At 46.1% G+C, this 12,525-nt stretch overlaps 1 protein-coding gene across 1 annotated transcript; it reads left to right on the plus strand.

Annotated features, from left to right (window-relative positions):
- Nucleotides 1–1,114: 1,114 nt before the first annotated feature.
- On the plus strand, nucleotides 1,115–12,082 carry chchd1 (coiled-coil-helix-coiled-coil-helix domain containing 1). The gene is made up of 3 exons (XM_075482288.1): nucleotides 1,115–1,579; nucleotides 6,789–6,907; nucleotides 11,846–12,082. The coding sequence occupies exons 1-3, from the start codon at nucleotides 1,441–1,443 to the stop codon at nucleotides 11,954–11,956; spliced, it is 369 nt and encodes a 122-aa protein (XP_075338403.1). The 5' UTR covers nucleotides 1,115–1,440; the 3' UTR covers nucleotides 11,957–12,082.
- The last annotated feature ends 443 nt before the right edge of the window (nucleotides 12,083–12,525 follow it).

Consider the following 12,525-nt stretch of genomic DNA (forward strand, 5'->3'; position numbering starts at 1 on the left):
ATGGCATTAGGGGGGTGACTCTGGGACGCCAGTGATCACTGTCTAGCCTCCTGGAGGTGTCGTGGGCCCAACGAGACGAAACACTGATGAAAGGAGGTTCCCACCTGATGACCCCAATGACATGTTGGTCAGCACTGCTCACTGATCTATGTAGGGATTGTCTTAAATGGTGTTTTAATGTCCTACTCTGAACTTCTGAATAAGTACGGTGTTCCCATGCCACCAAAGGAATACACAATCTGAAGAAGATCTTTGCCATTTGTTCTGGTCTTGTCCTTTTTCACATGTTTTCTGGCAAGATTTCTGTGTTTTCATTTCCCAGAATATTTGATCTGATTTCTCTCTCACATATGCAAATGTCCTGTTTGGGCTCTTCTCCTATCCTGCAAACAACAAAGACCAATATTACATCAATTTGTTTATTTGTTTTTATTGTCATATTTGTCATTATTTGTTTGAATTACATTATCATCAATCTGCTTATTTTACTTGCCAAATACCATATACACAAATCCAAATTCTCAAATCACAAACCATCTTTTTTTCATTTTTGAGAAGGAGCTCAAAAATACGTCAACAATCCCAAACTCTATGAATAGAAAAGCCATCAAAACCACTGAACTATGCATTTTATAGAACATTTTTATGTAATCATTTATCACTGTTTTGTATTATGTGACCCCTGGCTTTGTATTGTAGTATATTAATGCTATGTATTTTCAATAATTGTAAAGTCTGACTTTTCAATAAAGTTTGTTTAAAAGAAAATCATGTCGGTGTGGAGCATGTTAATATATTACATCCATGGTGTGGAGGCTCTGAAAAGAAAATCCATTGAAGCAGACATTCTGAGGGGATTACTGAGTATTTGGGGGTCAAGGTACTGTTAAATCTGCTCAGAAAAACGTGGGCTTTATGTAGAATATGATAGATAAGTGAAAATAGAGGATGTATGAGATATTATTGGAAGTCTGCCGCGCGAGCCACAATAGCTGGGTTTCAGTTACGTCATCACGGGAGCGATGGTAGATCACGGGATGCAGAAGGTGGCGGTTGTGATGTATGTTGCATATATGAATCCGACCAGTAGGGGGAGTCTGTCACCAGTGTTTGTGTATTGAACCTGCTGAGTGTGTTCGTAGAAGAAGAACAGGAAGTTAAAAAAAACAAGTTTGGTCACAGCCCGTGTCTCCGTTCATATTCCGTTAACAGAATATCACAGCGGTAACACCACACGCCATAGCGAGGAAACGAGGAAGAGGAAAAAGAAGCCTGAATTTACGACATCGAATCATTTTACGGCAAGTCGTAAGACTACGCTCATAAGCGTCCTGAGGGCACCAAACAACCGGTGTCTCTTCTCGGTGGGATTTCCTTTGAGCTGAGGGTCCCAGGAGCAGCTCGCAGCCCGCAGCCCGCAGCCGGAGGGTCGGCAGAGAGATGGCAGCGCAGGGAGGCGCCATGTTCCAGGAGAAGGTCAGCAGGCTGCTCAGCAGACACAACGGGAAAACGGTGCTCAAACCCAACAGGACGCTGGCTCTGAAAGATACCGTAGCCAACCGCAAGCTCAAGAAAGGAGGTAAGAATGCGCAACATGTTTTAAATGTAATACTTTTTGTATCGGCGGCATCTTAAGCCGCTTTCGGACTGTAGGAACCATTGGCAGTTCTAATGACTTTTTAATCCGCGGGGCCGTTTTCTCCCGTGTTCGGACATACAGGAACTCGGGGCTTTCTCCCTTAGTTCCTATAACTATTTAGCTCCTTCTCCGAGGTCGGGTCTTTTCATGGTTCTTATAGAACTAATCTAACGGAGGTGTGTGGTGGTCGGGTGGCTACACCGCTTGTCATGCTATCACGGCTGAAATGTTTCCTCATAGACACAGACACAACCGGCGGGTGTTTAATAAGTTAAACTTACACTGGTCTCATTTGTCTGCAGCGCTGCTCTCCTTTCTTCCTTCATGAAATAAAAAAGTATCGTCTCCTGACTCTCTCTGTGAGCTTTTCCAGTCTCGATATTAGACGCCTGATGTGATTGTCCATGATTAATATCACCATCCATTTAGGAAACCTAAAATAACGAATTTCGTTGTTCCTATGTTTCCCAAACGTATTGTGTGAGGTACTGGAACAGTTCTTCACACAGCATTGATTTCCAGGCATGTTCTTGCAATTTCGTAATGTTAACACTAACTGATTTAAAAACACACGCGTACAATGTAAACTAACGGAGAGAATGGCGTTTTCTCGCTAGCATTCTGCCAACATGGCGGACAGGGGCGGGGCTCTGTACTATGACGACAACTCCTCATTCTCAATAACTATTTAGCTCCTTCTCCGAGGTCGGGTCTTTTCATAGTTCTATAGAACTAATCTGACAGAGGTGTTTGGTGGTCGGTAGCTACGCCCCATGCCATGCTATCACGGCTAAAATGTTTCCCGGCGGGTGTTTAATAAGTTAAACTTACACTGGTCTCATTTGTCTGCAGCGCTCTGCTCTCCTTTCTTCCTTCATGAAATGAAAAAGTATCTCCTGACTCTCTGTGAGCTTTTCCAGCCTCGATATTAGACGCCTGATGTGATTGTCCATGATTAATATCACCATCATGCAGACCATAAACACGGTGGCCTCCCCGCTCTCCATATTAGCTTCTTGGTGGTGGTTTTTTCTACTCTCCTTACTTTTACCGTTTTGTTTTGTGTTTGAATGTAGCGCTAAACGGCTAACACGTCACTGAAGCAGACGGCTGCGCGCGGCGCATCAGTCCCTATAGGCTCTAGCATGGTTGCCGCGTCTGCTCGTGCGAGCGGTGTCGATGACGTCACAAGTTCGTGCCCGCCATAGGACCCTATATAGTGGCGCAAGTCGTTGCGCGCCAGTAGTTGCAATTTTCTCCGTCACAGAGGTGGCGCTGCTACGTGAAGGTTACCTCTACTCTACAACCATGAAAGTGGAGAAGAAAACAATGCCGCTGTCAAGAGCAAGAATACTGTAATTAAGGATACTGCTGCAGTTTTCGGATCATTTTAATTTTTTAATTCAGTTAAAAGAGGTGAAGGTTTGAAGCCCCCGGCATCAACAGAGTCTCTGCCCTCTTCTTTGCCTTCACGTATCTGTCCCGTAGCTTCTTCCACACATTCTTACAGAACTCTCCCTCTTTCCCCAAAGTTCTGCCAATCTCTGTGCACCAGTTTGGGGAGTTTACGTGCTCCCTGTGCTGTTTCACTGCAGTGTCGTACAGCTGCCTGTACAAACGCACCTCCTCACTGAGCCTGGTCTCACATCGGTCCATCCGGTTCGTTGTGCTCGGCGCCGCCAAGTTACAAAAATCGACTGGTGCACGACAACGCGCTGCGCCGTCTTTTCAAGGGAAGCGCCAGGCCTGAAACGTCATTTTGACGTCACGGTCCACCACCGCCGTGACAGACGCGGCAACCATGCTACCGCCTTATCAGGTCCCGACTCATGTGCGAATGCAGACTGAAACAGTTCCGCTGGGGAAGGATAGTTATCAGAACGAAATTCGAGGAGGGTAGTTCTGATAACTGCTTTCTTAGAACGGTCTGTCCGAAAGCGGCTTTAGAGACCGGCACCCTCAGTAACAGCACCACGTGACATGAGTCATGATTTATGGAACCAAAGCTGAGACCAAGCACAGGAGCAGTGAGTGAGAAACTAAGTGAACCCCTGATCCAGCAGCTGGTAGCAGCAGTGAGAAACTAAGTGAACCCCTGATCCAGCAGCAGGTAGCAGCAGTGAGAAACTAAGTGAACCCCTTATCCAGCAGCAGGTAGCAGCAGTGAGAAACTAAGTGAACCCCTGATCCAGCAGCTGATAGCAGCAGTGTGTGATACACTAAAGGCGGTAGCATGGTTGCCGCGTCTGTCACGGCGGTGTCGCACCGTGACGTCAAAATGACATATCAGGCCTGGCGCTTCCCTTGAAAAGACGGCGCAGCGCGTTGTCGTGCACCAGTCGATTTTTGTAACTTGGCGGCGCCGAGCACAACGAACCGGATGGACTGTTGTGAGACCGGCTCAGTCAGGAGGTGCGTTTGTACAGACAGCTGTACGAAACTGCAGTGAAACAGCACAGGGAGCACGTAAACTCCCCAAACTGGTGCACAGAGATGGGCAGAACTTTGGGGAAAGAGGGAGAGTTCTGTAAGAATGTGTGGAAGAAGCTACGGGACAGATACGTGAAGGCAAAGAAGAGGGCAGAGACTCTGTTGATGCCAGGGGCTTCAAACCTTCACCTCTTTTAACTGAATTAAAAAATTAAAATGATCCGAAAACTGCAGCAGTATCATTAATTACAGTATTCTTGCTCTTGACAGCGGCATTGTTTTCTTCTCCACTTTCGTGGTTGTAGAGTAGAGGTAACCTTCACGTAGCAGCGCCACCTCTGTGACGGAGAAAATTGCAACTACTGGCGCGCAACGACTTGTGCCACTATATAGGGTCCTATGGCGGGCACGAACTCGTGACGTCATCAACACCGCTCGCACGAGCAGACGCAGCAACCATGCTAGAGCCTTAAGTGAACCCCTGATCCAGCAGCTGGTAGCAGCAGATAGAAACTAAGTGAACCCCTGATCCAGCAGCTGGTAGCAGCAGATAGAAACTAAGTGAACCCCTGATCCAGCAGCAGGTAGCAGCAGTGAGAAACTAAGTGAACCCCTGATCCAGCAGCTGGTAGCAGCAGTGAGAAACTAAGTGAACCCCTGATCCAGCAGCTGGTAGCAGCAGTGAGTGAGAAACTAAGTGAACCCCTGATCCAGCAGCTGGTAGCAGCAGTGAGTGAGAAACTAAGTGAACCCCTGATCCAGCAGCTGGTAGCAGCAGTGAGAAACTAAGTGAACCCCTGATCCAGCAGCTGGTAGCAGCAGATAGAAACTAAGTGAACCCCTGATCCAGCAGCAGGTAGCAGCAGTGAGAAACTAAGTGAACCCCTGATCCAGCAGCTGGTAGCAGCAGTGAGAAACTAAGTGAACCCCTGATCCAGCAGCTGGTAGCAGCAGTGAGTGAGAAACTAAGTGAACCCCTGATCCAGCAGCAGGTAGCAGCAGTGAGAAACTAAGTGAACCCCTGATCCAGCAGCTGGTAGCAGCAGTGAGTGAGAAACTAAGTGAACCCCTGATCCAGCAGCTGGTAGCAGCAGTGAGAAACTAAGTGAACCCCTGACCCAGCAGCTGGTAGCAGCAGTGAGTGATAAACTAAGTGAACCCCTGATCCAGCAGCTGGTAGCAGCAATGAGTGAGAAACTAAGTGAACCCCTGATCCAGCAGCAGGTAGCAGCAGTGAGAAACTAAGTGAACCCCTGATCCAGCAGCTGGTAGCAGCAGTGAGTGAGAAACTAAGTGAACCCCTGATCCAGCAGCTGATAGCAGCAGTGTGTGATACACTAAGTGAACCCCTGATCCAGCAGCTGGTAGTAGCAGTGAGTGAGAAATTAAGTGAACCCCTGATCCAGCAGCTGGTAGCAGCAGTGAGTGAGAAACTAAGTGAACCCCTGATCCAGCAGCTGGTAGCAGCAATGAGTGAGAAACTAAGTGAACCCCTGATCCAGCAGCTGGTAGCAGCAGTGAGAAACTAAGTGAACCCCTGATCCAGCAGCTGGTAGCAGCAGTGAGAAACTAAGTGAACCCCTGATCCAGCAGCTGGTAGCAGCAGATAGAAACAAAGTGAACCCCTGATCCAGCAGCTGGTAGCAGCAGATAGAAACAAAGTGAACCCCTGATCCAGCAGCTGGTAGCAGCAGATAGAAACAAAGTGAACCCCTGACCCAGCAGCTGGTAGCAGAAGTGAGTGATAAACTAAGTGAACCCCTGATCCAGCAGCAGGTAGCAGCAGTGAGTGAGAAACTAAGTGAACCCCTGACCCAGCAGCTGGTAGCAGAAGTGAGTGATAAACTAAGTGAACCCCTGATCCAGCAGCAGGTAGCAGCAGTGAGTGAGAAACTAAGTGAACCCCTGATCCAGCAGCCGGTAGCAGCAGTGAGTGAGAAACTAAGTGAACCCCTGATCCAGCAGCTGGTAGCAGCAGTGAGAAACTAAGTGAACCCCTGATCCAGCAGCTGGTAGCAGCAGTGAGTGAGAAACTAAGTGAACCCCTGATCCAGCAGCTGGTAGCAGCAGTGAGTGAGAAACTAAGTGAACCCCTGATCCAGCAGCAGTGAGTGAGAAACTAAGTGAACCCCTGATCCAGCAGCAGTGAGTGAGAAACTAAGTGAACCCCTGATCCAGCAGCAGTGAGTGAGAAACTAAGTGAACCCCTGATCCAGCAGCAGTGTGTGAGAAACTAAGTGAACCCCTGATCCAGCAGCTGGTAGCAGCAGTGAGAAACTAAGTGAACCCCTGATCCAGCAGCCGGTAGCAGCAGTGAGTGAGAAACTAAGTGAACCCCTGATCCAGCAGCAGTGAGTGAGAAACTAAGTGAACCCCTGATCCAGCAGCAGTGAGTAAATAATGTGTTTTTGTAACAGTTCCAGTAGTTGTATCTTCCTGAGTTTTGATTGGCTGTTCACACTGTTTTCCTGAGGCCCTCGCACAGTGAGCAGCAGCTTTCAGTGATGGAGGTGCATGATGAGGATGGCCAGCACCAACACTTATATGCTGCCACTAGTCTTCTGTGTTCTGGTGGAATTCTAGGTCACTTTCTTTAAAAATTCTGGAAATTGTTGTGGTATTTTTTCTTCTCCTGCAATGTGATAGCATCCTTTTAATTATTTCCTTAAAGTGTGATTGAATGTGAGCTGGGGATGAACATGAAGCTTTGCCCCCACAGAGGCCACCTGTATCACTGAGATGTCCGTCCTGATGGCCTGCTGGAAACAGAACAACTTTGTGGATGGTCTGTGCTCCAGTGAGATCAGCAGCTTCTACACGTGTGTAGAGACAGCGCAGGTATGTGTATACTTTTACATATTCATTTGAAAGTAGATGAGTTCTCTTTCCAAAGGTAAAACATGAAGAAAAGTGTCCCAGAATGTCTAACCCTTTCCCTGTGCTATTTGGAGGCAGATCTGATGTTCTTGATGTTCCTTTTGGGATGCAGAAAGAGGGTTGGCAGTATATGTGCCTCTGAGCCAGCAGCTGAGACTCAACTCCTAGGATAAATGATCAAATCCCAAATGATCAAAAGAAGTTTCCGCAGCCATTTCTTTTGGAACTGTAGTCAGCACTGTTAAACACGATTGATTTGAACACCAGTGCTGTTGTCACGCAGCACAAACTGCTACAGCAGCAAGCCCCCCTGTTCAGTCAGTGAAACAAGGGTCCTGCTGATACCCACCGTCGTAGTTAGACAGCAGTCAGAGCTGTGGAAACAGGTTCCAAATGTTATCTGACTGCTGTCTTCCAGTCTCTGTTGTGAAACAAAACGGTTTATTGCTCATGTTTTGTCATTCGGCCCCACTATTTAGCAGCTATCACTAACAGTTACCATGGAAACACACTGTACCAGTTACAATCTTTGGACATGTGAAAGCATTCGATTCAACAAAGAGCAAAAAAGCAAAAAGTAGTGTCATGAAGCAGCCTGAAGTGTTCTGTAATCAAGTGTGTGTGAAATTCTAGTATCATGACCATCCCAGTGTAATTGTAGTTCAAAAGGGCTATTTTGAGTGGGCAATAGATAATCAGTCCTATTGGCAAATAGAAAGTGTGTAAGTATTCATAAATTCAGACAAAATCTATTCAGATCTTAAATGACAGGACAATGAGAGGAACGATGTAAGCCTGCTTTGACTTCACCTCCACATTGAACACTTTTTCATTGTTTCCTTTTGGATAAGGCAGATGCTGCATTGGTTCAATGAAGGAATATAATGTTCTCAAACTCAGACAGTTTTATTGTCATTCAAAACCGCAGCAGTTCCTCAGTTAGCATAAAATGCTGCGGGATGCTGCTGTTGTTGCGGGCGAGTGCGTCTGCAGTTATTAAACGATTATTAGATTAAAATAATGACATATGTTTAATATATTAATAGCCTACAATATTGAAACATTACCGTTTTTAGATGATACGCCATGTTTGTAGTCCAGCTGTGATTTGCAAACTGTTGTTTGCATATTTTGCATTCGACTTTTTTCCTGCCATCTATTGTGGTAAAATGCTGCCACCTGCCGATGTCTTTAGCCCTATTCGGACGGGACTAGTTCAATGGGGGGACGTATGGTGATGTTGGTTAACCAGACGACGCCAGGGAGAAGAAATGACCAATTCGGACGGGACAAGAAATCCCTGTACTATTCATCTAACATGGGAGGAGTTGTTGGTTACGCACAACCGTCACATCCTGGATGCTATGCACATCTTCATTTCACTTCCGTAAACCCCATCTGTAAACAGACATGGCGCCGACCATGCGTGCTTGCAAGCAGCGCTTCATCCAGAACCTCCATGTTTGCAAACAGACACACCTAATTGTTTCTCTCTTTAAAAGGATGTGACAACATATTCCGTACTTATTACCGAAGGTTGCATTCACACGGGATTAGTATTACCTATGGGAGATACTCCGGACCGTTTCACAGGAGGTAGAATTCTCGGCAAAGTTTACCGACATACTCCGCTATCTTTACTGACATGGCGCGTTCGGACGGGACTAGATTTCCCGGTTATTATTACTTTACCCCAGGTCCCCCCATTAAACTAGTCCCGTCCGAATAGGGCTTTTGACTTGGATGGCAGAGGAGGACTCACTGTAGATGAAACGCTCCAAATAAAAATAAATATTCAGCAAACCACCGGACGTTCTTCAATCGACCCGTCTCTAGTGCATTGGGCTAAAACAAGGGGGGTGTTCTCTGAAGACAGGCTGTTATCTGTGAAACAGGGGTGCTCTGAAAACACCCCCATTAGCACTTAGTACTTTCCTCCTGATGAAATTAACACTGCAAAAAAAATCGACCAATCAGAAATTTGGTCGACCCAGAACGTATAGACCAATAAATCGACCAGTCGACTAGGACTTTACAGCCCTAATATATATATTTTAGTGGTTTTAATCTAGATTAATCTCACTGAAATCTTGAAATTAATCTAGATTAAAATGGCTCATTCAGGGGTCCGACAATCCGCGGTGTTCACGGAAACAGACGTGTAAACTTTGGTTCCTATCCAAACAATAGTCGTTTAATCCTGAGACTGTTGCAATTGCCGTGTCGAGTGCTTCAGTACAATAGTGTAGTAACCCCACGCATGCCTTTCTCACTGCAATTAAGTTTTATTTCAGATTTATTTCGGATTTTATTTCGAATTTAGTTTATTTTCACAGCTGCCTCTGCTATTCCTGCTCTTCTCAGGTGTACCTAATGTAGTTTTACATAATTTGTAAAAGTGATGTATATCTTGTATAAAAAATTGTAAATAACAACACGTTTATTCGTGTTCCTGCCCTCTCTTTCCTCCTTTGTTCTTTTCCGCGGGGGTGCTGCACAGCCGCGGGGCCTTTAAGAATTGAACATTCTAAATGTGACGTCACGAGCTACCAAAGCTACCAAAGCAAATTCTCAAGCGAAGCTTCTCCAGCGAGTCAGCGACCTCTGCTACCAGGTAGCGGAGGTCGCAACATTAGGGCAGAGGCAGACCAGCTTATTCACATGCATGGCTCCAGCAGTTTCTCTAGCTTCGCCAACTTCTCATATTCAGCACTTGTTGGGAGGGCCAGGTGGTGCTGCTGTTGAGATAGCGTTGTGTGCAGTGCGTCTCTGTTGCGCCACACGCGCAGTATCCTCCCTGCGGCCACCACATTAGGAGCGCTGTCTGTTCCAACAGGGCAGATTTTGTCAACTATCCCCCACAGATAAGCGACCTCCATAAACTGCCTAGCACAGGCTTCTGCAAAGTGGCGTTCTTCTGTTTTAATCACACCTAACGGCAGACAAAGTACATCAGCCCACACCCGAGCTAAAATATCAAGGTAAAAGTCATCACAGTTTGCTTACCTATTTTGACCCAGTTCCCAACCCAACTTTGAGAATAGATTAACGGCGATATTTTTTATATCGCCCGATAAGACTCAAATTATCGCAGCACGTTAACGCCGATAACGGCCCACCACTAATATATTTATATAAATATTATGGCTGGGCGAGTTAACTTGTTATTGTCGCGTTAACTCGTTAATCATTTAATGCAGGTAAATATTTTATCGCGCATTAGCGCAGATTTTATTATTTATTTTATTTTGTAAAAGTCTGCTGCTGTCTGCTGTGGAACAGGAAAAGAAAGTAATCGGCGGATCCACCAAACATGGAGAAGGGTACGGAACTTTTACTCGGCCGTTTTCATTTTAAAGTTCTTCCAGACGGCGGAGTCGACAGAACCAAAGTCATCTGTAAACACTGCCAAGTTGAATTGTCTTCTCAGCGTAGTAGTTCCAGTCTAAAATATCACTTAAAGGCAAAACACACAACTGATAGCAGCAAGTCATTCAAGGAAACAGACAGTGGAGCGAGGCTTCTACATAAAAACTACAGAAAGATGCTGATGTTAAAAGTGTGTTTGCACAACAAATGTTATGGCACTTTCATTCATATGGCAGCACATTTAAAATAAAACTAAATGCTAAAAGCTATACACTACTTTTGGATTCTGCGTACAAATGCGATTAATTGTGATTAATCAGGGAAATCATGTGATTAATTAGATTAAACATTTTAATCCTTGCCCAGCCATAATAAATATAAGACGTAATTAACCTAAATAAATAAAACTAAAGGCAAGATTACACAACGCACGGCAGCAGCAGGTGTGAGCATAGCAAAAAAAATAGTACCAGAGTGAGCAGAACAGAGCAGCAATTAGCATTTTTAGTGTGCTGTAGGGGGAAGTAAAATGTTTGGAAGATGGGCGGAGCAGCTCAGCAGTCTGACAGCCTCCGGGTAGAAGCTGTTTTTCATGTCCGAGCTGGGATGCTGCGCAGCCTCCTTCCAGAAGGCATGGGGGTGAACAGCTGGTGTGCAGGATGAGTGGGATCATGGAGGATGGAGAGGGCTGCACCCTCTGCAGCTGGCATACCACACAGGGAGGCAGGATGTTAGCAACACAGCGCTAGCAGGCCTGGAGGACAGCAGGATCCAATCCGGCCCTCCTCAGCTTCCTCAGGAAGTATACGCGCTGTTTTAGGGGTTTCATTGCTAATCTCTCAAAGCACTTGATTGTAACAGGAGTCAGTGCAATGGGGCGATAGTCGTTGAGGCTGGACACTGCCGGGGTCTTTGGCACAGGCATGATGGAACTCTGGCCTGGGACAACGAGGTGTTAAAGATGTCCGCTCGGACCTCAGACAGCTGGTCGGCACAGTCCTGCCTGGGGTTCCATCAGGGCCCGAGGCTTTCCTCGGGTTGACCCTCTGCTGTTGTTATGGTGATGACAGGGGGCTCATCTGAGGAGGGGGGGAGCCGGGAGGGAGTGGTGGTGTTGGAGGCTTCAAAGTAGGCAAAAAAAGGCATTCAAGGTGTCAGGGAGCGCCGGGTCTTCAGGGCACTGTGCGTCCCTCTTGTAGTCTGTGATGCGCCTGATGCGCCTGATGCCCCTCCACATGCTCTTTGGGTCGTTTGAATTGAAGTGGCTCTGGAGCTTGATGTATGAGGCTTTTGCTTTATGTAATAGATTGGTATGCATTTATTCTATCCTATTCTAAAGAGGTGATACTGCTGTAGAAGCAGTATTCCTGATTAAGGAACAGTACTGTTGAAGAGCAAAGAGCTCAGCACTTCCTGCAGACCAGCTCTCAAACCAGTTGACTGTCACATGACCATCTTGCTCCAGTGGTTTACCTAAGTGCAGAGGTTTCCTTCAAATGATTGGTAACAGATACTCTTTGTCCTTCACAGGCAGCTATGAAGAATCAGTCTGAACAGAGCAACAGCTATGGAGGGCGTATGCCTCCCAAACAAGCCATAACCCTGCTGAGGAGATACCCCAACCTGCGCACGGAGATCTAGGACACCGACCCTGATGCACACCGGTTACATGCACAGTGACCCAGGCTTTTGTCCTCATCATAAGACTATCTGTATAATACTATATCTACATTAAATGTGTGGTGCCACACCTGTGGCAGTAGTTCAGTCATGGTGTGTCTTCTTGATATTACCCCTGATATAAAGTGCATCTCTGACATATGGGAGGTGAATTTATTACGCAAAACAAAACTAATGTAGACCTTAAAATGAAATGTTTCAGGTTGTTGTTCCATCTGAGGTTTTATAATATTATTCGATGCTCGTTGCAAAATATATGCTTTTATTTTCTGCGTGAGTTGCTGAACTGTATTCATTTCAGTGAACTGAAAACACGCACTGAGACACTTTCCACAGTTCTTCTGATCTAAGGGTGTTCTGATGCTGGCCTCTGATGCAGGGACCAACCTCAGCTGGAAGAGGTTCAGACGCTTTGGTTTGAGGCCACTTAAATACACAAAGACAGAGCTGGACACAGTATTTCATATCTTTAGTTAACACACTTTTAAATGCTCGTACAAAAGTCCACCTCCTTAAACAGTCTATGATGG

The sequence above is a fragment of the Odontesthes bonariensis genome, chromosome 2 (assembly GCF_027942865.1).
Source record: "Odontesthes bonariensis isolate fOdoBon6 chromosome 2, fOdoBon6.hap1, whole genome shotgun sequence".
NCBI classification, from domain to species: domain Eukaryota; kingdom Metazoa; phylum Chordata; class Actinopteri; order Atheriniformes; family Atherinopsidae; genus Odontesthes; species Odontesthes bonariensis.

Coding starts and splice junctions, on each gene's coding strand:
- chchd1 (XM_075482288.1), top strand. CDS start 1,441: ATGGCAGCGCAGGGAGGCGCCATGTTCCAGGAGAAGGTCAGCAGGCTG. Junction 1,580..6,788: donor CCGCAAGCTCAAGAAAGGAG/GTAAGAATGCGC, acceptor TTGCCCCCACAG/AGGCCACCTGTATCACTGAG. Junction 6,908..11,845: donor CGTGTGTAGAGACAGCGCAG/GTATGTGTATAC, acceptor TGTCCTTCACAG/GCAGCTATGAAGAATCAGTC.